Source organism: Saccostrea cucullata, unplaced genomic scaffold, assembly GCF_032062105.1.
Source record: "Saccostrea cucullata isolate Sc308-1 unplaced genomic scaffold, CSIRO_AGI_Scuc_v1 ctg397, whole genome shotgun sequence".
In the NCBI taxonomy this organism is placed as follows: domain Eukaryota; kingdom Metazoa; phylum Mollusca; class Bivalvia; order Ostreida; family Ostreidae; genus Saccostrea; species Saccostrea cuccullata.
Genome location: NW_026924611.1, coordinates 34,200 through 60,385, shown reverse-complemented (window position 1 = coordinate 60,385; position 26,186 = coordinate 34,200). Strand labels below are relative to the sequence as shown.

The 26,186-nt window shown below is 30.9% G+C and overlaps 2 protein-coding genes and 2 non-coding genes across 4 annotated transcripts; 3 read left to right on the top strand and 1 right to left on the bottom strand.

Annotated features, from left to right (window-relative positions):
• The first annotated feature begins 1,537 nt into the window (after positions 1-1,537).
• Positions 1,538-3,031, top strand: LOC134266854 (ctenidin-3-like). Its single transcript, XM_062749065.1, has 3 exons — positions 1,538-1,647; positions 2,328-2,846; positions 2,953-3,031. Exons 1-2 carry the CDS (start codon positions 1,580-1,582, stop codon positions 2,821-2,823), a joined length of 564 nt encoding a protein of 187 aa, XP_062605049.1. The 5' UTR covers positions 1,538-1,579; the 3' UTR covers positions 2,824-2,846; positions 2,953-3,031.
• An 8,333-nt stretch (positions 3,032-11,364) lies between these two features.
• On the top strand, positions 11,365-13,650 carry LOC134266843 (shematrin-like protein 2). The gene is made up of 4 exons (XM_062749058.1): positions 11,365-11,372; positions 11,776-11,889; positions 13,001-13,423; positions 13,568-13,650. Exons 2-3 carry the CDS (start codon positions 11,816-11,818, stop codon positions 13,398-13,400), a joined length of 474 nt encoding a protein of 157 aa, XP_062605042.1. The 5' UTR covers positions 11,365-11,372; positions 11,776-11,815; the 3' UTR covers positions 13,401-13,423; positions 13,568-13,650.
• Positions 13,651-18,070: 4,420 nt separating this feature from the next.
• Positions 18,071-18,143, bottom strand: Trnar-ucu (transfer RNA arginine (anticodon UCU)). Its single transcript has one exon. It is a non-coding gene; the product is annotated as a tRNA-Arg (tRNA).
• A 7,560-nt stretch (positions 18,144-25,703) lies between these two features.
• Trnar-ucu (transfer RNA arginine (anticodon UCU)) lies at positions 25,704-25,776 on the top strand. Its single transcript has one exon. It is a non-coding gene; the product is annotated as a tRNA-Arg (tRNA).
• The last annotated feature ends 410 nt before the right edge of the window (positions 25,777-26,186 follow it).

The following is a 26,186-nucleotide window of genomic DNA, read 5'->3' as shown; positions in this document are numbered from 1 at the left end:
AAGAACATATCAAATATGTTGAATTTTAAAAAGTTACACAATATTAAAATTTAAAAAACCTCAAAAATGCAACAAAGATTTGATAAGGTTGATTAAGTAGCAGCGTGCCTCAATTTTGCACAATTTAATTGGATAACAAATTGTTGCTAATGACTATAAAAGGCACGAGTCTCAATTGAAAATTTGTCTGCTTATTTGGTCTTAGTAGGTAAGTTAATTATATAGCTCTGTGTGTGTGTTTAATTGTGTTTTCAAAGTACTTGTGTCTATTATAATTAAAGGTTTTAAAGTTGTTAATTTTCTCAAATGTTCATTTTTGTATGCAAATCCTTTATTCTTGGGGTTAATTCAACTGGTCAAGGAGCATCTATTTAACTGGGGACTGGATTTCATTTTCCATTATATGTTATATATTCTTTAAGATATATTAGTGAAAACAAAATCTACCCGTGATATTCTAAGAATAAAATATCTATGTAAAAATATGTTGAACACTTTTTCCATGGTGAAAGGCATTCACTTGTGGGGGTATTCATTTTCAACAAATACATTTTATGTTTTATCATATTTTAATCATTTTTATTCTTATATTATTTAATAGGAATGGTTTTATTATCTTTGTTATATCGCGCTTGTTCTTCACGCTATGTATTTATACTCATCCCTGAATGGACTTTGAACTTCAATACTGTTCGTAATCTCCATATTTCATAAATGTGATTTTGTAGAGGACATTTATACTTAAAAAAAAATAACATGTTGAGTTCTCTTGGTTATGATATTATATTTAAGTAGCATCATCTCAAGACAAGAGAGCTACAGAACTGCGGATATGTAACATACATGTATGGCGTAAGCGTAAGGAGCTCTAAAGCTCTTAAGGAGGTTCAAAGACAATGGACTATTTGTGAGCAAATATCACTGTTGTTTACTAACATTGGGGAAAAATAATAAAATATAATTAATTAAATTTCTTACTCTTGGTCTTACATAATGCTAGAAATATTTTAACCTATTACAAACCATGTAATTAACTGTGAATAACATTTTTTTTTAAATCTTACATCAACGGGCAGATCACTCTAACTGCATAAAACTACCCCATAAATAGAGTTCTTTAGTGTGCAGTGTTTACAGCGTCCTAAAGAAACCTCTCTACGCTACACACTGACAAGTTCTGATTCTATAGTATTTTTAGGCAGTAAGAGTGATCTGCCCTTAAATCCGAATTCTAAGAAATGGAAATTTACAATATATTACTTCATATATAACTAATGTAAGTATTCTTAACATTTAAAAAGGTCGAGATAAATTGATTTATCATGTTATTTACATATAATTTCTTCATGTTAGTAATTTCTAAATTACAGTGATCTCTGTTCACTGACAAAGTGCTGAGTAAATGCCACGTACCATATATTGAAAATTAAAAAGATATACTTTTTTTTTTTTAACTTTTTTTTCTATTAATTTCTCGATGTCCAAAAAATATTTTATACTGGTGTAGAGATGGTCCTTATGCAAGGATATTGATCAATTATTTTGTATATTCACATCAGGTAAACCGTCAGACAAAACCATGTTGAGGGCTGTAATTTTGACGATCTGCATCGCTTTGGCGTTTGCTGGTTACGACAAAAAGTACAGGTATCTTCAATTAAATACAATTAAATAATTAATTAGTATTTTAATTAAAAATAAAAAAAATTCCTCATCAAATATGAATATGAAATTTATTCTGCTAATGTTTAAGGCAATATGAGATGCAACTTTGATGTTGGAATTCTTTATTGCTAATTTTTAATTCACTATTTCAAAAACAGAGAAAAGAACGTTTATAATCTTCTATTGTTCATATTTGCGATGAAGGAACTTTTTATAAGCTATGATTGAAGCAAAATTAGATTATTGTCGTCCTGTACAATATTGATTTCATAAATAATGCTCTATATTTGATTGTTCAGAAGTCTGTCTCCTGAAACAATTAAATACTTTAATTAAATCTAATTGAATATAAAGGTTTATATTACATGTACATAAAAATTCATTATAAAAGCGCATTTTAAGGGCAACATAGAAATCTCAAAAATACAGCTCATTTGCTTTAATCATTTTTCGCAAAAATTTAATCATTTTTCGCAAAAATTACTCTTTATCTTCTCAGAATCCTTTTTATACACCTAAAAATTATACGTATTTTTTCTTTGTCTTTGTATTCCGCTTTCTCTCTCGTATTTGTTTGTTTCTTTGTGTTTTAAAAGAAAGCAGTAACACCTGTTATTTATTTTAAATTATGTATTTTTTATCAAACTGTAAAACTGTTCCAGCTATTATAACAGAGGATATTACTCGGGAGTAGGCCGCAATTATTACTCAGGAGTAGGCGGCGGATATTACCCTGGAGGAGGAGTAGGCGGTGGATATTACCGCGGAGTAGGCGGCGGATATTACCCCGGAGGAGGAGTAGGCGGTGGATATTACCGCGGAGTAGGCGGCGGATATTACCCAGGAGTAGGCGGCGGATATTACCCCGGAGGAGGAGTAGGCGGTGGATATTACCGCGGAGTAGGCGGCGGATATTACCCAGGAGTAGGCGGCGGATATTACCCTGGAGGAGTAGGCGGCGGATATTACCCTGGAGGAGGAGTAGGCGGCGGATATTACCCCGGAGGAGGAGTAGTCGGCGGATATTACCCTGGAGGAGGAGTAGGCGGCGGATATTACCCTGGAGGAGGAGTAGGCGGCGGATATTACCCCGGAGGAGGAGTAGGCGGCGGATATTACGGCGGAGTAGGAAGTTATAAACGAAAGAGCGTATACTAAGACCTCCCAGTAGGAACAATCAGGTAAATATTCACTAATTAATTATTAATTAATTACACTTTCTTGTCCATAAATAAATTCCATCATATTTTTTTTTCTTATTTATCAATATTTTTTTTCTTTTTTCAGACAGACCGAGGACAGGACCGCTTAATAAATAACATCATTTTGATTTATTGTTAAATAATTAAATAAATATTGCAGCATCTGTTTTACATTTTTTCATGATTAATTCAAAGCATCGTTTGTTTGTACTGTCGCGGTTATACTCGAATAACAAGGGAAGACATAATACAGTGAAACCTGTCTAATCCGACATACACTGGGTGATAAATTTTGTGTCGGAATAGACAGGGTGTCGGATTACACAGTGTTAAAAACAAGGAAAATAATAAAAAAGAAAATAAAACGTCGGAACTCACAGTGTGTCAGATTATACAGTTGTCGGATTAGACAGTTCTCACTGTACATCTCTGATTTCTTGCTAAAATTCTCTATGTTAAGCAAAATACTCCGTTTGTTGCTTACAAAATACAGTTACTGTCCAAGCTTTAAAATTTTGGGTCAAAGATTACTCAACTTCTCTGTCAAATATGGCATTTTGTAGTGTATTTTTCTTTTTAATTCCCATAACAATATTTGGAATCTGGTTAGATTTTTCACGTTCAAACAAATTGGTATAATTTCTATACTTTTAATTAAGATCAGATGCCCCTCTGATCTAAATTTCAGCAACTTTTTTATTTATTTTCCTACAATCATTTTGATCAACATCAAAAGCTTTCGGTTATGAAAAAAAATATTTTGACGAATAAAGTTTTGGTTACTTTATCAGAAAATTAACAATATATCCAGTCATTTCTTTCTCTCTCTTTAATTTTGATTTAATTCTACAAGTGGTATTCCAACTTATATCCATAGCTCCCTTTCAAAGGAGGGAATTCTTCAAAATGTTTTGTCAGTCTTGAATATACTGTATACAGGGAAATTTTCATCCCTGTTTTATTAAGCCCCTTTCGCCCCTGTCAAAAGTGAGCGAATTTTAAACGGGGCGAATTAAAAAAAATAATTGTGTTAACAAAATTCGGACTGGGCGAATTTAAAACGGGGCAGAATTGTTAGCAAGGGTAAAAGGGTGACAATAACTCTGCATACAGTATTTGATATTCCCAACAATCAAAATATCTCAGATTTCGTAAAAAATATCTATATTAGATGTCATAAATATCCTTATAAATAGTAATACAAAAGAGACTCAAGTAAGTGTTTTTGCAAACCTTTTTTTAATGATTCATAACCCCCAATTCAAACAGTAGTGAGTGTAAAATTTAAACAGTAATATGCAACAATACATTCAAGAAGTGGTGTTAATCAGATGTTGATGCTTAAAAATTTAAAGGAACATTAAGAACATCTTAAATCACAAAATTTTATCAAAATCAACGCCAAAAAAAAACCTCTAAAGTAAGCATGCATTCATTCATCACTATAAATTAAAATACATTTAAACTGGCATCATTGACAACTGCTTTTTCAAAAAAAGTTTTCGATATATCTAGGTGAGCATAAAGTACAAGATACCACAGATTCTAACATTTCTGTTTTATATTAAATTGGATAATTTTCTATAAAAAGAAAATAATGGTAGTCTATCAACCAAGCTTAATGATAAACGTGATGACTTTAACTTTTCATAGTCCAACTGCATTGCGTATACAGCAATATGCCTTTGTCACTTGTATACGGAGATTTGTTTCTTAGTTGAATCGATACGCAAGAGCATGCTCTATCTATGAACAATCTTTAATACAAGGTTAGTTTCTGGCAAAGAAGTTGTGAAACAAAATTAACAGCAGTCTCTTAAAAGTCCTCATTTATTTAAGTTCAATGGTCAGTGCAAAGACCTTTTTGGCAAATATAATAAATCATAAAGTCAAATGCTGACTGACGTTTTTTTTTTCTAAATTTTAGACCGTTCTACACTACTATATTGTCGTCGGAATTTTCATTCATTTCCCGATCATGTCAATGAGCACACGGCGGATCTGACCGATCGTCAGGGGATGCTCATTCCTCCATGACATCTGATCCCATCACAGATGTTTCAGAGGTCTTTTTGAACGGCTACTGATTTGAATTTTTAATGGACTTTTGAGCTTTAATATTTTTCGTATCTCCATATAATTTTCCTTTATTCCTTCTATGATTTCTCTAGTTCATATTATAGTAAACACAATTATGTATAATGAATGTATTTAATTTAAAAAAAAAACAGAAAACCTAGACAATAAACACATTTAAATTGATTGAGTGACTCTGGTCATTTTTAGACTATATTGCTTTCCTTTAGAAGAAGAGCTCCTTATAACAAGATACACAAATATAATCAAATTTTTATGGTGGCATATTTCTGCACCCTACATGCAAGACAAATTATGTTAACATGCAACATAATTATGTAGACATGCAACATATTAATGTGAACATGCTAGTTAATTATGTTGACATGCAAGTTACCAATCTTATAAGAAAATATAAATTGAATATGTGCAAATTTACTTACTAACGCCTGTATCTGACATTTTAGATGCAAGATGCAACATAATTATGTAGACATGCGACTTATTTTTGTCAACATGCAAGATAATTATGTCAACATGCAACTTATTTATGTCAACATGCAACATGACGGAAAAAAACTTCCAGAGTACTCTACTACATATGTACAGGTCTTGTCTTGTTACATAAGGTCACTATACTTACGATCGGTCTGTAACCATTTTGTTTTCGTTTTTTTTAACGATACGACGTTCTAGCTAGGTAGGCAACATTTAATGCAATAGACTAAGCTGCTGCTTTGGTCCATAAGAAACTTTACATGCCATGGTGCAAAAATAACTCAAAAGTGTTTTTATCATTCTTTGACATGATTTTATTCCTATATTCCCGTTAACAAATGCGCTGAAATTTCCGGAAAAAATAGATTTTATTCCAATATTCCCGTTAACAAATGCGTTGAAATTTTCCGGAAAAATAGATTTTCCCAGCTTCCTGCGAACTCAGTATTTTTATCCTTGGTAAAGAGATGGAGAGCAAACTACGTTATTTTATAGATGGTCTTCCACTTATTTGTTTACTTAAATTTGATGAATACGAAGTAAATGTTATTAAGTTAAACTTTTCGCTTGTTCTCAAGTGGCAATAATAATCTTTTTCATCGTCCGTTTATGCTTAAAGATTTACGTACTGTTAACGTTAATTTGTTACTTGTGTTAGGAAATAAAAAATGGCATTTGCAGATACTGTAAAATTTTATGTTATGCTTATGTCTATTCAAATATAAGGCATATAAGGAGAATTTTAAGAAAAATGAAACCTCTCAGTAAATAAAATTTGTTTTTTGTCTATTAAATCAAAAATGAAACCTCTCGATTTTTTTTATACATGTAGTACTTTTAATATTTTTTTTGTAGAATTAACATTTCAATAAACTATTTTGCATGATTTTTTTTTAATTCTTCTACATGTAGATTTATATGACATACATGTATATTCAAATGACAACATTCTCTTATTCTCACCTTAATTAGATATATATATATATCTTACATTGTAAAATGTATCAACCAACATGTTAATCGAAAATTGAATAGAAAAGTTTACTTATCCCTCTTAAGTACTGAATTTTCATGATCGACGGCAGGACGAAGCTTTACGTGTCATGTTGTAAAAATGCCATCTTGGTAACTGTGTACTATAAACAATGATACGCTTTGCTGTTTATTTAATTCTGGTAGGAATCACGAAAGTCCCCGTTTGTCTAAATGTTAATGCAGGGCAAGCTCACTCCTTTATGGCACCTGATCCTACCTCTGATGTGTTAGAAGACAGTGTTTGTTCAGCGCCAAAATTTGTTTTGTTGAATAGACTTTTCAGCGTGAATATTGTTAGTTATCTACATATATTTCATTGTTTAGGTTTAAGAAAAGGCAGGTTGTAGCGCAGATTTTTGTGATTTTTTTCACCGAAGATCAGCTTATCCGTATTCAGGGGAGAACTGGAAAGGTTCCAATCAGACGTATATTGATGACCCTGGTCCGTAATTATGTTGAGCTAATCATCTTTCTCTATGTGTTACTACAATCTCGCTACATTGTACCACTGAAACTTCCATGTATACAGTAGGCAATAATTACACCTACATTCCCTCCAAACAATAAAAGGACAGAATATATGCTGTTTTCCTCTCTCTCTCTCTCTCTCATGAATAATTGTAAAGATTACATACATGTCACATGATATAGGCCTGAGCGTTAATCAAATTCGTTTGATGTACATTAAAAAATTTACATAACTAAAAGTACATCACAATGGTGAAATTCAAAAAATGTTTCTTCCGACATTATTACATTGTAACAGCTGCTAAATATTGATAAAAATACACAATAATCAAATCACGTCATATTTTTTAAATAACCGTTTTAAATAATTAATCCAAACCATTTTTTGTAATGTTTATAAATGTTCTATAATAAAGTAGGTGCATGTAGATTGTAATCGATTTTTTTTATCTAATTCGATTTCATATTATGTTTTAGCTTGTATGCAAAATTCCCTTAGGCTAATTATTTTGTGCGACTACCTTTTTGAAATATCTAAATGCGTTAAGATTTTTGAGAAAAGAAAACACCATGCACACCTTTTAGTACGGTGGTATATTTAGGACACGCAATTATTTTTTTTAAATACCAGAAAAAAAATTATCTTGTGAAAACGAGATATTATCATGTGAAAACGAAAAAATATCTTGTGAAAACGACTTATTATCTTGTGAACGAGATATCATCTTGTGAAAACGAGATACAATGTATTATCTTGTGAAAACGACATAATATCTTGTGAAAACGACTTATTATCTTGTGTAAACGAGATATTATCTTGTGAAAACGAGATATTATCTTGTGATAACGACCTATTATCTTGTGATTGATTGATTGTATACTGTTTAACGTCCCTCTCCAGAATATTTCACTGATATGGAGACGTCACCATTGCCGGTGAAGGGCTGCAAATTTAGGCCTATGATCGGCACTTACGGCCTTTGAGCAGGGAGGGATCTTTATCGTGCCACACCTGCTGTGACACGGGGCTTCGGTTTATACGGTCTCATCCGAAGGACCGCCCCATTTAGTCGCCTTTTACGACAAGCAAGGGGGTACTGAGGACCTATTCTAACCCGGATCCCCACGGGCATATTATCTTGTGAAAACGAGATATCATCTTGTGAAAACGACTTATTATCTTGTGAAAACGAGATATTATCTTGTGAAAATGAGATATTATCTTGCAAAAAAGACACAATATCTTGTGAAAACGAGATATTATCTTGTGAAAACGAGATATTATCTTGTAAAAACGATCTTGTGAAAACGAGATATTATCGTGTGAAAACGACTTATTATCTTGTGAAAATGAGATATTATCTTGTGAAAACGATATATTATCCTGTGAAAACGACATATTATCTTGTGAAAAAGACATATTATCTTGTGAAAACGAGATATTATCTTCACAAGAATTATCTCGTTTTCACAAGATAATTTCTCCTTTTCATAAGATATTAGCTCGTTTTCACAAGATATTATCTCGTTTTCACAAGGCATTATGTCGTTTTCACAAGATATTATCTCGTTTTTACAAGATTTTACAAAATTCTCGTTTTCACAAGATAAATTCTCGTTTTCACAAGATAATATCTCGTTTTCACAAGATATTATGTCGTTTTCACAAGATAAATTCTCGTTTTCACAAGATAATATCTCGTTTTCACAAGATATTATGTCGTTTTCACAAGATAATATCTCGTTTTCACAAGATAATATCTCGTTTACACAAGATAATTTCTCGTTTTCACAAGATATTATGTCGTTTTCACAAGATAATATCTCGTTTTCACAAGATATTATCTCGTTTTCACAAGATAATATATAGTTTTAACAAGATAATTTCTCATTTTAACAAGGTATTATGTCGTTTTCACAAGATAATATCTCGTTTTCACAAAATAATAAGTCGTTTTCACAAGATAATTATGTCGTTTTGGCAAGATAATTTTTTTCTGGTATTTTAAAAAAAATAATTGCTTGTCCTAAATATACCACCGTATTTTAGCATATACTTTAGAGTATAGATTTAAAATTCCAATCTGCAAATCAGGAAGACTGTACTAAGGAAAGACATAAGATTTCTTATTAATACTTAAACTTATCATACATCTTTCATTTTAGGGGGTTATGTCCTGTTTACATTGATGCATTATGTTTATTTTATTTTTAAGATAAAATATATGGATAACGAATAGTATTCAAGTCAAAAAGTCCATTAAAACCGATCAGGAAAATGACAGTGCAAACACGAACCTTTTTTAATATCAGAGATGGTATCAGCTAGGTCCTACTGAAGAGTAATTATGTCGACCCGAACGAAGTCGGGGGCGACATATTGCGATTGAACGCATGTTTTTGTTCTCCAGGCTGTTTCTCGGAGATGGCTGGGACAATCTTCCTGAAACTTTCCTCAAAAGACGATCACTAATTGTTGTTTTGTAGTGAGGGTGTTCAGTTTCAAAATGTCTTCCGTTGCCATAGAAACCTGCAAAAAGCGACGAATTTTGTCCGAGAGTGTTCTCTCTGCTCCTCTTGGACATTCTTCATGAAACTTTATTGATTTAATGATTAGTATCTGTAATTGTGCGTGTTGCATTAAAAATTAGTTGCCACAGAAACACGGGAAAAGTGAAAATCCTTTAACTTTGATTTTTAAATCAAAGTATCGAAAAGACGGACACGAGTTGATGGTTGTCCAAGCTTAGCTAATGGATATCGTTTTAGTGATGAAAGAATGAAAGTCTTGTCCAGTTCGGGGCGACATACGCTATGCAATAGCAGACTTTCTAGTTTCAATTACATTTGCTTAAGGTTTAATATCCCTCTGATAAGAGAGATAACTTTTTGAAGACATTTTCAAATGAAATGCAATTAATTATCTTGTCAAAAGGTATAGAGTTCTATAATGAGGATTATTTTTATTGTCGACCCATACAAATCCAAACTATTGTACAGATATTGGTTTCTAGTTTCTACTGCCAATATTTTCATTAATTTTCTATAATAGTTTACCCAAAACATTTATACTGAGTTTCTGTGAACTGTGAATATTGAAATACATGTATCTCTTAAAGTATAAAACTTTTGATTATTTCAGAAATTTTAGATGCAGAATTGTTAAATATTTCGTTTCACTAAAAAATATTTTCAAGGGCGATTATGGAAAGATCACTCTTGTTGATGGGTGCATATTACCGGTGGTATTTTACAATAGCAGAAAACTATTTGATTTTCTGATTTAGAAAACCAACGCTTCATTATGTTTTCTAAACAGAGTTAGAAAGGTTTGACATTAAACATCGTTTTCATATATAACTAATACTTTTGATTTTATTGCGAGATAAAAAAAATAATTGATATTACTACTTACTATATCAAATTTTCTTCACATCATGATTAGACATAATAATAATTTCTAAAAAAAAAAAAAAAGTAAGCAACGTTTCATACTTTAAACTATTTTTCATTTAAATACAATGCTATTGTTGTTGATGAAAATCAATGTTTGGAATTTATTTTTTTTTAAAAATGGTAAATTTGGAGCAGAAGGAAATTTCATCCTTAGAGCGGTTACAATCTTAATACAGTAAAGAAAACTTTCTTTTATACATTTAAATTTTTATAAATTCAGCCACGCTACCAGATTTGACAATTGTAGTGAAGTCTTTAAAATGAGAGTGTGATTTCAGACGATACATGTTTACTAATTGTTGATAATTATTTTAAATATAATTTTCGTTATAATCTGCGTAATAAAAAAATTCAAAAATAGATTGCCCTGAAATATTATGCAAATATTTATTTTTGGAATCATTTCTACCTTTTCCTGAAATAATACAAAAAGAATAACGTATATTTCCTTATTATATACTGTAAATAAACAACTGCAATTGACTTTTTTTTCATGCATACTATTTTTACAAACAGGGTTAAAGTCTTTATTAATTGATTCTTAAGGTTACCAATGCGAATAGCTTTCCTTTTATTGTCGATAAAGGAATAGGTACATATCAGATTTTGCACAATAAAATACATCGATATTATTTATGTGCAGGATAGGGACGATATGGATTGTACGATCGCTAAAGTTTTGATCTGATATTAATCATAGTAAAACCTTCATATTTTGAATTCAATGTCAAACTAGCTCGGAAACAGGTAACGAAAGAGCGGCATAAATCACATATTAGTACTTTTACTCAAAAGAGTTAATAAACAATTTTAATTAATTCATTGGTCAAAATGTCTAGAGACTGACACCTAATGATTTAGAGATGACAATCCCCAAATATATGTAATTCGATTGGTTACTTGTGGTGGTTTAATACTATAAAAAGCTGAAAGTCACATCTGAAAATTTGTCCGCAAATCTGGTCTTAAAGAGTAAGTATCAATATATATATTTTTGATTTTTAGATTTAACAGTGTTTCTCTTTAATCTATAAGCTTACATATATTTTTCAGCAAAGCTCAGTATTATATCTTGGATTGTTATCAAAAGATTGGTTAGCATTCTTTTAGCCTTACAAAATATTATTCCCTTTACGTTAGATGAAGTAAAATTGAATAATGAAACAATTTATAGCAAAATTATCATTGATTTTAAAGATAATAAAGGATAACGTAAAATCTAATTATTAAGTATATTGATAGGAAATGATAATTAACTACATTTAGAGGAAAGAATAATTAACTACATTAAGAGAAAATAATTTGTGCATATTTGCATTTAAAATACATTATATATTACCGACACAGTCTATTGACAAACAAGTTTACGTTCCAGGTATCCACGTAGTTACCGAGGTATCCACGTAGTTGCCGCCATGATGAAGGCCCTTGTTTTGTCGTTGTGCGTTGCTCTGGCAATTGCCGGATACGACAAGAAAGTCTACAATCCGTGAGTACAATTCAAATACTTTTTTTAGTTTGTTTTATCTTTGTGTATTAATAGTCTTTTCTACGATATTTCCCTCATGTTGATGATTCATCAATTGATGGTGATGGGCCGAAAATTTAGAAAGAGCTAAGTACTTATGATTTCCTCATTCCGTCGGACGGCTGCTAATTTATGGACTTGTGTTTCTTAAATTGATTATATAGAATTCAAATACATTAGAAATTTGTCATCAAGAAAAAAGATATTTCTAATGCTAAGTTATGTCTGGAAAGTTCCGACTTTGTCTTTGTATTTTAAGCTTATATCTCTAATCTCAGTTTCCGGGATTTTTGGGGATTTCTTTTATCGGTGAAATTTTTACATGCATAGCGAGGATTTAATTTTGGCATTATTAGCGAGGGTGCTGAGATCATTAGAATTGAATATCGCTAAAAATCAGTTGCGTTTTATTTGTAATGGCCTCTTTATAGAGCTTTTTAATATTGCTAAAATTACTTCTCGCTGAAAATTAAATACCCATTTTGAAGGACAAGTCGCTAAATTTCCGTATCGCTAAAACTTCCACTTACACGGTATTAGATATGTAAATTTTGGATATCTCAACCCAATGAAAGCAATAAAGGAAATCCCGAGAGATTTTTTTTATTTCTGGGTATCATTTATTATAATTGATTCAAAAGCAGCCTCGGATGAAAAATGGCACATTGTACTATATTACTTCTTTTATACCATACAAATTATCCTAATCATATTCTATATATTTACAGTTGTTCATGAAAAAATTACAGTCTACAATTAAATAACAATTTATGAATAATATTCTTGATTAAATTTTATTCCCTTTACAAAAACATATAGGAATGACTTTTTCAGAAAATAATTTTTGAAACGTTCAAATAATAGACAGTTTATCATTATGTTTTATAAACAATCCATCTGTACTTATTAGCTTGACATTCGTGTTACTACATGTATATAGTTAACTTTCTAATTTTACAATGTCAGTCTGATTACCTGAAGCAAAGTCAAGTATATTATTTATTTATGTTATAATTTGATTAGACTAAAATTGAATTTTAACTCTAGTGATAGAAAAATATTCTGCTTACAGATTGGCATCTCCTTATACCGTCGGACCTTATAACAGTCTGCTTGGAAACTTAGGATATGGTGGAAACCTTCTTCGATATGGTGGAAACTATCTTGGATATGGTAGAGGCTTACTTGGATATGGTGGCTATTATCCAGGATTTGGTAGATATCCATACAACAATCTAGGATATTACTCTGGATACGGTTATGGCAACAACTATCTGGGAAACAACTACTACGGATATTCCCCATACAACAACCTTAATTCTCTCTATGGATACAACTTCCAGGCCGGATACTATCCCGGTGTATTGCCCGGTTCATTTCCAGGTACATATCCAGGACTAACCAACCCTAATGTCGTATATCCCGGAAACACCCTCACCACCTACCCAGGAGTCGTCAAAAAAGTTTACTAAAATGGTTCTCCCCGGCAACGAAGGTATTCTTTTGTATTGCTTGACTTTTTTAATAATAAACGGATCATGACTTTATGCATATATATTTCATGAACCTGATATATTAGATGAGGTATAAAGAAAATAGAAATTATATAAATAATGGGTTTTTTTTTTATTCTTTTCAGATTAATTCATAACGACTGATTCTCAACCAATCTCACAATATCTGTTATTGTTTATCAAAATAAATGTTTCTAGCAGCATCTTATGTATATATATTTCATTTTTTCAAAGCAGAGATTTGCTTGTGTTAGAAGAAGGAAATATTCAGAGAAATCATTTCAGGAACTCCCGGTTGTGAAATTATAAAAGATAAAAAATGAACAAAATATACATTAAACGCACTTTGACAATAATGCCTCAACGAAAAAAAGCCAGTTAAGATAAGAAATTCCGAAAAATGAAGGAATACGGAGGTCGATCCATGATATCGTGTTACCCGAGGTCAGGTGTTGACACAAAAGTGCAAATATTTGCTTCTGGTAGTAGAACGGAAATGTTCATAAAAACGTTTTTATGAACTTCTAGGTGTTACATTCTAATATAAGAACATGCACAAAACATATATTGAACGTACTTTGGATAAAAATGCTTCAGTGAAAGCCAGGTACTAGATATAAAATTCAGAAAAATGTAGGAGTAAGGAGGCCGGTCCTTTGAGATGTATAGTCCAAGGTCCTCTATTGCAGTAGATGTTGGCAAAAAAAATCTCTTAATGGTCAAATGACCCTGAATGTAGAGCATACGTAGAAAAAATCACTTACACCGGGGTGGGATCTTGTTACTGTGAATTCAAAATACTCAAGAGGATTGTTAAACAACAAGCAAAAAAATAATGATGACTTAATATCAGTGTACTGTTTAATTTGATCTCTCCGTATTTCTAGCTGTGCTGTGAAATTCTTACTGTTTTAACAATATCCATTTATTATTCTTTATGTGAGGTTCTCTGCGTGTGTTTTGTTAAAATTTCAGGATACTAGTTATGTGCAATGTATATCATTAATATTTGTATGCAATCGCTAAATTTTTCTTTCACCCACCACCTATCAGCATCATAAATAACATATATTAGTACTTTTAATTAAAAGACCTAAACAGTTAATTAATAAATATAGTGGTTTAAGTGACAGAGTAACGTACATATGAATTTTGAATTAATTGGGATACATTTATAATTCGGATTATGATGTTCCTTAAATATAATTTATTTTATTGGTTATTAGTGGTTGGATACTTCTGTAAATAGTTGACAGTCTTATTTAACAAAATTGTCTAGATTTCTTGTATTCAAACGCATAAATACCAATAGTAAAATGTGACCGACATGTTTAAAATGTCTAAATTTAGTGTTTGTGTTAGAAATGATGAACAAAATGTTTAATTTAAAATGTTTTCAATTAAGATCAGGGCTGCAATAATTGTCTAACAACGGTAATAAATCGTTTAGATTTATATTTGTGTCTGTAAAACTCGTGTTGTTACAAGTTAATTTTTTTACATAATATTAAGATAATCTAGACATTAAAAAACTAAGCTTAATTACCAAAAAATATATCAATATACTTGACTTTTGATACATCTTTAAGATTTAAAATCAGTGAGTTCAAAAGAATTATTAAAACCGGTGTTTACTTTTTATCATCACTTATGATTTTATCCTGATATGTTGATCGGTTTTCAATTAGAAATACATTGTAAGTACTTTTAGATCCCTCCAGCAAAGGGTTTTTAAGAATCGGAATATCTTTGCATATTCTAAGAATATATTGCATGTTCAGATGGATATGTCATATTTTGTAGTCTGGCCTACAATTAATATAAACAATAAAATGACTTTTTAGTACGAGTATTGACGGAAACAGCTGTTGCGAAAAAAATGCAAAGCCGACGTTCATATTATTTCTGCAACAGATGCAACATACTTTACAAGCTTAAGAAACCTTCTAGAGTTGAAATGATAAAAATAGAAACTTAACAATTTCATTTTTTCGTGTTTAACTTGTATATACGAGTGTCGTCCGGTAAAATTGTGAACAAATCGCTTTTCTCGAAAATTAATGGGCGTGTTAATCTGAAAATTTCAGGAAAATTTTTTTTTGTCTTATTCAAGTACATCGATCTTAATTTGTTTTAATAAAATATAGGCAATGAAAAGTATTGTATTGTGCATGAATGTGCAAATGGTGCATGATCTAAAACAATGGTTCCATTAGAGAATGCACGAGTACTATTATTGAAATACAGGTATTAAGATACACTATAAGATTGTGGTAAAAATTATGCTATGGAAATCCACTATCCACTGTGTTGTCCTTTGGAAAATTTCAAGGCGTTTTCTTAATTTTAAGCAGCCTCCCGCGCATTCAACATAAGAAAGTGGTAAACACAAAACACGAAAAATGAATTAGCAACGTTTGATGACGTAAAGGCGCACCAGAGCAGTTCAGTTTGATTTAGATATAGCAATGATGCTCTAAGGGACTTCAAATGAATACGGAAGAAAAGAATATATAAAAATATCATTAGGTCTATAGTAGAACAAAGTGAAAAGGGAGTTTTCTTAGTGAATTTTTATCGAGTCCCCGGATAGAACAAAACATATAGACAAACTGTTAGGGTAATAGCGAAAAACGCTTTCACTGTATACCGTCAATATACTATTGCCTATTTAGTTGAGAACAATTGAGAACATGTCCATGACTTACTTATAAATTTTTAGAAGGTCCTAAGAGTATGCAAAATTGATTCCTCGATCAAATATGGAGGAAAAAAGGGAAACTCAAGTGTGTGTATATAAAGGAAAATCTTAAATTTAGGTGGGACTTTTTTGAGCAAGAAGAAAATGTGACGCTGCTTTTGACGTTATCATCAAGGCGAAACAACACATAAGATAAAATCTCATTAATAGTTTTTTTGCATATATTTTTGAAATTTTCTATGTATATTAATGAAGAATCCTTGAAAGAGTTGTCCAATTTTTAGAACGCAGTGAGATTATTTTTCACTCTGGACAATTTATCCCCGATTTTACAGGACAGCTCTCGTTGAATGTTGTTAAATGTTACATTCATGAATACAACGTCATTGTCCTTTCTTGCAGTGTAGCTTTCCCATTTCTGTTCCAAGACACATATATTGTTTAAAATTGTAGTACCTTCCTGACATGATGAAATGTAAGTGGACAAAACAATTGCACAAACATTTTTTGATATTTGAACAGACACCTTGTTGAAAAATTCCTTGAAAATACTTCCAATGAGGTTCAGTGCTTGAAATCATGCATACAGATTTCTCAATGCATAATTGGATAACATTACCAACGAACGTGCATGTACTTCATTGAAAAACTTACCTATTGTTATTGATAATTTTATTAATTTTTAGACATGTTGGTTACAATAAAACAAAGAATATACAAATTCCTGTCTTTGAAGACTTTAACAAATCACAAAACATCATCTTTTTGAACCATAGCATTCCTGTGTTTTTAAAATGATAGGTACTCTTAATATGAATTTATATCGAATCATACGGGAGATATAATCCCCATATGCTGGAAATGTACTTTAAAAAAGATGAAGATGACATAAAACCTGTTTGTCACATAGTTGAACTTTAAATTTGCGTTCGAACATATAAATATAAACGAATGTGATAAACCCTTAAATTTTCTTACATTCATAAAAGGTAAAGCTCTCGAGATTCTGGACATTTTTTTTTTCTTTAATGAACATTAAACACGGATTTCCACATTTTTTCTTAGGGAATCTTTAAATTTACTTTGTTGAAACCCATTTCGATTATACATAATTATGTACTTGGTATTGCAATCAAAAAGACATCGATGTTATGTTTAAATTTCATGTGACTTCATTTATGATGTCTTTGTAGACCATCTATTCTAGAATTATAGAAGGAATTCTCATGGGTAATAACTGTGCCCCTTTCCTGGCAAACCTGATTCTTTATTACCATGCAGCGTAACTTTTGTTCGAAAACATCGATGACAACAGATTAGTTCCTCTTCATCCTTGTGTAAAACATGTTTTTAAAAAGAGGCAAGGGTTGTAAGAATTAAAATGCAAAAGTACTTAAAAATTGTTTTAAAGTGGTGAAAAAGATATTTTTCCCTGGTTAACATTTACAGATGTAATATTTTAAGTGACAAGTGCACAACATTACTTACCTAACTGCCCGACTTCCAGTCAGAAACTATAGCTTGGTAAATTATAAATGGATTGAATAAAATTATAATTATCATAACAATAGTTATCAAATACTTTTAAAATTTAGAATTTCTTCATTTAGAAGTGTAAAATAAGGCGAAGGGTGTGGAGTGTTTTATAATGGTACTTACATTATTTTAGGTTGATCAACCTATCTGGTAAATATACATCATATCAAATAATATGATGTAATTTCTCAGACGAGATACATCTTTTTATTTTTCAAACCAATTCAAATCAGCTGACCCTGTACACATTTTACATCTCATATATAACTTCGAGCATATACTTTGTAGATTAATGTAGGCTTATAACAAACAGAAACGGAAACAGACAGTAGGAAGAATAAAACACAAATTTGCCATAAATTTTTGATTATAAAGGCATAAAAAAAGCAAACATCCACGGGGGGATTCGAACCCACGACCTCTGGATTAGAAGTCCAGCGCGCTATCCGCTGCGCTACGCGGACTACTTTTACAACTGTACTGAATGATGAAAAGTACACTGTAAATTTGTTTAGATCAGTTACTTAAATGTATTTGAACGATAAACAAAGTGATATATCTCATCCGTTGAAAATGTCTCTTTACATGTACCTTTGATGTATTGTACATTTCAAAGACTGATCACCATGGCGTGATGCCAGTAGATTAAAAATGCTTGCTCAACGATTTCATTTTTATCTCAGGCACGTTGTAATTTTCTGAAGTTCTTTTAGTACCATTTTTTCAAATTTTGAAAAATAATACTATGAAATTGATAACTACATTGCTTATCAATTCAAGGGACAATCTCTAACAAAAGTGAAAATGCACTTTAAAATTTCTCCAATAGCCTCTTTTAGTAAAACAGAATATTTGCTATGATTTTCTGTGTCTGAGATCGATGTCACTAGCCTTGAGCTCTGATAACCACATATTGACTGTTCACTGACCGTTAAACTAACTCGACTGTCAGTACGTCACAATAGTGGAAACTTGCTTCTTATTTTATGACGTCACGTTCTATGTAACTTTGATGCAGTCGATGGGTGTCTTGTGCAATATTTTATTCCACAGACGCATCACAAAAGGTGGAATATCACGTGACGTCTTTCCACCCCTCAAAAACTTTAACCTTGACAATTATTATTAGGTTTGAGTTGGTGGATAACATAATGGTCAAGGTTAACCATTAGGTTTAAGCGGGTGGATCTATAAGGCTTTGATATTTCAAAGGCGTGTAACTTTTGATTAGTCTTTTTTTTTTTTTTTTTTTTTTTTTTTTTGTTAACAAAATTTGACCTTGCATTTGGATTTTTACCCAAATAACAAAACATTTGAAACTTTTACCTTCGACATAACTGTATCAATGTGACCACCAAAAACTGGCTTTACATTTCAGGTTTTTGTTTTCAACATATTTTATTGAACGAATCAAATGGATTGGAAACAAGTTCTTACATCTTACTACTTTCTCTCCATAAATATAACAATAAGTCATGCATATAATGCATCAAAATATAATATTTATAATATTTTCAAATGATGCAAGTTAATTACAAATCGATTTAAAATCTGCATGTTTCAATAATAAATCTTTGGACAGCAGCAAAAATGTAAATATTAGTTGATACAGGTCTATAGTTATCAAAGAGATATTCACTTATTAATAGTTGCTGCTATTTCTTTCATGCTTCACATATGTATTCGTTGTGACAAGAAATTTCGATCGGTATAATTTTTCTTAAACTTTTGTTACCTTGACTTAAGAGTATGTCCAAATTCTAAAAAGAAGATTTTAAACTTGGACTTATTTTCACTTCAAATGCACAATAAAATGCATTGATAATAAACTATGTACACAATATGGATAAAGCTCTTTGCACTTACTTTTTATGTAAACAATTATAATACGAACCTTCATATTTTGAATTCAATGTCAAACTAGCTCGGAAACAGGTCACGAAAGAGCAGCATAAATCACATATTAGTACTTTTACTCAAAAGAGTTAATAAACAATTTTAATGAATTCATTGGTCAAAATGTCTAGAGACTGACACCTTATGATTTAGGGATGACAATCCCCAAATATATGTAATTCGATTGGTTACTTGTGGTGGTTTAATACTATAAAAAGCGGAAAGTCACATCTGAAAATTTGTCCGCAAATCTGGTCTTAAAGAGTAAGTATCAATATATATATATTTTTTTTTTTAGATTTAACAGTGTTTCTCTTTAATCTATAAGCTTACATATATTTTTCAGCAAAGCTCGGTATTATATCTTGGATTGTTATTAAAAGATGTGTTAGCATTCGTTTAGAGTTACAAAATATTATTCCCTTTACGTTAGATGAAGTAAAATTGAATAATGAAACAATTTATAGCAAAATTATCATTCATTTTAAAGATAATAAGGGATAACACAAAATCTAATTGTTAAGTACATTGAGAGGAAATGATTATTAACTACATTTAGAGGAAAGGATAATTAACTACATTAAGAGAAAATAATTTGTGCATATTTGCATTTAAAATACATTATATATTACCGACACAGTCTGTTGACAAACAAGTTTACGTTCCAGGTATCCACGTAGTTACCGAGGTATCCACGTAGTTGCCGCCATGATGAAGGCCCTTGTTTTGTCGTTGTGCGTTGCTCTGGCAATAGCCGGATACGACAAGAAAGTCTACAATCCGTGAGTACAATTCAAATACTTTTTTAGTTTGTTTTATCTTTGTGTATTAATAGTCTTTTCTACGATATTTCCCTCATTTTGATGATTCATCAATTGATGGTGATGGGCCGAATATTTAGAAAGTACTTATGATTTCCTCATTCCGTCGGACGGCTGCAAATTTATGGACTTGTGGTTTCTTTAAATTGATTATATAGAATTCAAATACATTAGAAATTTGTCATCAAGAAGAAAGATATTTCTAATGCTAAGTTATGTCTGGAAAGTTCCGACTTTGTTTTTGTATTTTAAGCTTATATCTCTAATCTCAGTTTCCGGGATTTTTGGGGATTTCTTTTATCGGTGAAATTTTTACATACATAGCGAGGGTGCTGAGATCACTAAAATTGAATATCGCTAAAAATCAATTGCGTTTTATTTGTAATGGCCTCTTTATAGAGCTTTTTAATATTGCTAAAATTACTTCTCGCTGAAAATTAAATACCCATTTTGAAGGACAAGTCGCTAAATTTGCGTATCGCTAAAACTTCCACTTATACGGTATTAGATATGTAAATTTTGGATATCTCAACCCAATGAAAGCAATAAAGGAAATCCCGAGAGATTTTTTTTTATTTCTGGGTATCATTTATAATTGATTCAAAAGCAGCCTCGGAAAAAAAATGGCACATTGTACTATATTACTTCTTTTATACCATACGAATTATCCTGATCATAATCTACATATATTTAAAGTTGTTTATAAAAAAATTACAGTCTACAATTAAATAACAATTTATAAATAATATTCTTGATTAGATTTTATTCCCTTTACAAAAACGTATAGGAATGACTTTTTCAGAAAATAATTTTTGAAACGTTCAAATAATAGACAGTTTATCATTATGTTTTATAAATAATCCATCTGTATTTATTAGCATGACATTGGTGTAACTACATGTAGTTAACTTTCCATTTTTACAATGTCAGTCTGTTTACCTGAAGCAAAGTCAAGTCTGTTAATTATTTATGTTATAATTTGATTAAACCAAAATTAAATTTAAACTCTAGTGATAAAATATTCTGCTTACAGATTGGCATCTCCTTATACCGTCGGACCTTATAACAGTCTGCTTGGAAACTTAGGATATGGTGGAAACCTTCTTCGATATGGTGGAAACTATTTTGGATATGGTAGAGGATTACTTGGATATGGTGGATATTATCCAGGATTTGGTAGATATCCATACAACAATCTAGGATATTACTCTGGATACGGTTATGGCAACAACTATCCGGGAAACAACTACTACGGATATTACCCATATAACAACCTTAATTCTCTCTATGGATACAACGTACAGGCCGGATACTATCCAGGTGTTTTGTCCGGTTCATTTCCAGGATTATATCCAGGACAAATCAACCCAAATGTCGTATATCCCGGAAACACCCTCACCGCCTACCCAGGAGTCGTCAAAAAAGTTTACTAAAATGATTCTCCCCGGCAACGAAGGTACTCTTTTGTATTGCTTGACTTTTTTAATAATAAACGGATCATGACTTTATGCATATATATTTCATGAACCTGAGATATTAGATGAGGTATGTAGAAAATAGAAATTATGTAAATAATGGTTTTTTTAAATTCTTTTCAGATCAATTCATAACGACTGATTCTCAACCAATCTCACCATATCTGTTATTGTTTATCAAAATAAATGTTTCTAGCAGCATCTTTTATAAATGTTTCATTTTTTTCAAAGTAGAGATTTGCTTGTTTTAGAAGAAGGAAATGTTCAAATAAATCATTTCAGGTTTTCCCGGTTGTGAAATTTTAAGATAAAAAATGAACAAAATATACATTGAATGCACTTTGACAATAATGCTTCAGCGAAAAGAAAAGCCAGTTAAGATAAGAAATTCCGAAAAATGAAGGAATACGGAGGTCGATCCATGATATCCTGTTACCCGAGGTCAGGTGTTGACACAAAAGTGCAGATATTTGCTTGTGGTAGTAGAAAGGAAATGTTCATAAAAAATTTATATGAACTTCTAGGTGTTACATTCTAATATAAAAACATGCACAAAATATACATTGAATGTACTTTGATAAAAATGCTTCATTGAAAAGCCAGGTACTAGATAGATAAAAAATTCCGAAAAATATAGGAGTAAGGAGGCCGGTCCTTTGAGATGTATAGTCCAAGGTCCTATGTTGCAGTAGATGTTGGCAAAAGAAGATCTCTCAATGGTCAAATGACCCTGAATGTAGAACAAATGTAAAAAAAAAAATCATTTACACCGGGGTTGGGTCTTGTTACCATGGCTTCAAAATACTCAAGAGGGATGTTAAACAACAAGCAAAAAATAATGATAACTTAATATCAGTGTACTGTTTAAACTTGATATTTCCGTATTTCTAGCTGTTCGTGAAATCCTACTGTGTTAATAATATCAATTTTTTTTATTCTTTATGTGAGGTTCTCTGCGTGTGTTTTGTTAAAATTTCAGGATACTAATTATATGCAACGTATATTATTAATATTTGTATGCAATCGCTAAATCTTTCTTTAACCTGTCACGTATCAGCATTATAAATAACGTATATTAGAACTTTAATTTAATTAAAAGATTTAATAAACAGTTGATTAAGTGTCAAAGGAGTAATGTTCATATGATTTTTTAACAAAGTGGGATACATTTATGACTCAGGGATGTTGTTACTTAAATATAGTTCATTCTATTTGTTGTAAGTGGTTGGTTATTTCTGTAAATACTTATAAGTCCAATCTAACAAAATGGTCTGGATTTCTGGTCTTCCAAAGAATAAATGCCAAAAATAAAATATGACCAACAATTGAAAAAAATATTGTCTAGATTTAGTGTTTGTGTTAGAAATGATTAACCAAATGTTTAATTCAAAATGGTATTCAATTATGATCAGGGGCTCGTTTTACAAAAACAATTACGACTAAGACCCAAAACTTCAGATGATTGTAACATTTTGCAAAATTAATAATTTTGTTTAAAATTGCTAGTGTAAAATTAAATGTTTTACTACATTCCTTTTAGAAAGATTAAAATCGTTTTCAATATATTGTTATTTAAAAAGTTATAGGAAGAACTAATTTTGGTCTTAAGTCGTCAGTTCTTTTGTAAATCGAGCCTCAGGGCTGCAATAATTGTCCAACAACGGTAATGCAATTGTTTAAACATATATTGGTGTATGTTTAATTCATGTAGTTACAAGTTTCATTTTTATGATTTTTTTCACATAATATTAAGATAATATTAAAGACTAATTATAAGATTAATTACAAAAAAAATTATCAATATTCTTGACTTTTGATACACATTTCACATTTACAATTAGAGAATTTTTAAAAAAAATTGTTGAAACCGATGTTTACTTTTTATCATAGCTTACGATTTTATTTTTTGACTTATTGATAAATTAGAAATAGATACTTTTCTACCCCTCCAGCAAATGTTTCTTAATGAAACGAAATATCTTTGCATATTCTAAGAACATATTTCATGGTCAGGTGGATTATCATATTTTGTAGTCTGGCCTACAATTAATATAAACAATAAAATGACTTTTTAGTACGCGGAAACAGATGTTGCGAAAAAAATCCAAAGCCGACGTTCATATTATTTCTGCAACAGATGCAACATACTTTACAAGCTTAAGAAACCTTCTAGAGTTGAAATGATAAAAATAGAAACTCAACAATTTCATTTTTTCGTGTTTAACTTGTACATGCGAGTGTTGTCCGTTAAAATTGTGAACAAATCGTGTTTCTCGAAAATTAATGGGCGTATCTATCTGAAATTTTCAGGACAATGTTTATTTGTCATACTCAAGTAAATCGATCTTAATTTGTTTTAATAAAATATAGGCCATGAAAAGTATTGTATTATGCCTGAATGTGCAAATTATGCATGATCTGAAACAATGGTTCCATCAGAGAATACACGAGTATTATTATTGAAATATAAGTATTAAATAAATTTGTGGTAAAAATTATCCTATGTAAATCCACTATCCATTGTGTCGTCTTTTGGAGAGTTTCAAGGCATTTTCTTAATTTCAAGCAGTCTCCCGCGCATTCAACATGGGAAAGTGGTAAACACAAAACCCGAAAAATGAATTCGCAACGTTTGATGACGTAAAGGCGCACCAGAGCATTTCAATTTGATTTAGATGTAGCAATGATGCTCTAAGGGACTTAAAATGAATACAGAAAAAAAGAATATATAAAAATATCATTAGAACTTTAGTAGAACAAAGTGAAATGGGAGTTTTCTTAGTGAATTTTATCGAGTCCCCGGAGAGAACAAAACATATGGATAAACTGTTACGGTAATAGCGAAAAACGCTTTCACTGTATACCGTCAATACATGTACACTATTGCCTATTTGGTGTAGAAAAATTGAGAATATTGTCCATAACGTACTTATAAATTTAGTTAGTTGAACTGTTAATTTGCGTTTGAACATATACATATAAACAAATGTGATAAACCCTGAATTTTCTTACATTCAACAAAGGTAAAGCTCTCGAGATTCCAGACATTTTTTCTTTAGTAAACATTAAACACGGCTTTCCACATTTTTTCTTGGGGAAGTTTAATTTTTTTTTTTTTTTTTTTTTTTGAAAACCATTTTGATTAATGTACACATATATTTGGTATTACAATGAAAAAGATATTCATATTATATTAAATTCCATGTGACATCATTTATGTTGTCTTTGGAGACCAGATTTTCTAGCACTATGAAAGGAATTCCCATGGATAATAACAGTGCCCCTTTTTCTGGCAAACCTAATTCTTTATTGTCATGCAATGTGACGTCCGTTCGAGAACTTCTTAGCAAAATGTATTATTCCTCCTCACTTTTTGTAAAACATTTAAATTTAAATTTACAAATGTAATATTTTATAAGTAACAATTATACATAATTGCTTATCTTCTTGTCTAACTTCCAATCAGGAGCTATAACTTCATTGATGGTTAATTATAAATTGGTTGAATAAAAATATAATTATTATTACAATAATCATCAAATTATTTTGAAATTTAGGAATTCTTCATTAAGAAGTGTAAAATAATTAGAAAGTTGTTAAGTGTGTCATGATGGTACTTACGTTATTTTATATTGATCTATCTATCTGGTAAATATACATCATATCAAATAAAGAGAGACAATTTCTCAGAAGAGACACATCTTTTAGTTTTTTTTCATAAAAAATTGAATGTATTTCATAAAAATACAATGTACAGCAAATAGATGACTCTGTACACATTAATAATAACTGACTATGTAACTTCGATCACTTAATCTGTTTATGAATGTAGGTCCGCGTAGCGCAGCGGATAGCGCACTGGACTTCTAATCCAGAGGTCGTGGGTTCGAATCCCACCGTGGATGCTTTTTGTATGCCTCCGTTTTGTTGCAAATAGTTTTCCGCTGTCTTGTCTTTCTTCTGTGTGTCTGTCTGTTTGTCTTTTTGTCAGCATAAAAGTCTTTAACCAGGCACATTCAGTTATTTTGATTGGATAAGGTAATGTTTTCATAGTGCAAATGTTTATTTTGAAGACGCCTTTCACTGGATACCAACATATTTACCTTTTGTCCATAACCTTTGTATAAGAAATACTTTTATGGACTTCTATAAAACTTTTAACCTTTACCAAAAAAACTTTATCCATATTCGAAATTGACAACAAACAGATACGCCTTTGGACAGAAAGAAGAAAAAAACACAACAAGCAAATTCAAAGAATTGTGGTCCCCCGCTTTCGGTGTCTTTGTGGGTGAGATGTCATTTTTATGACAAA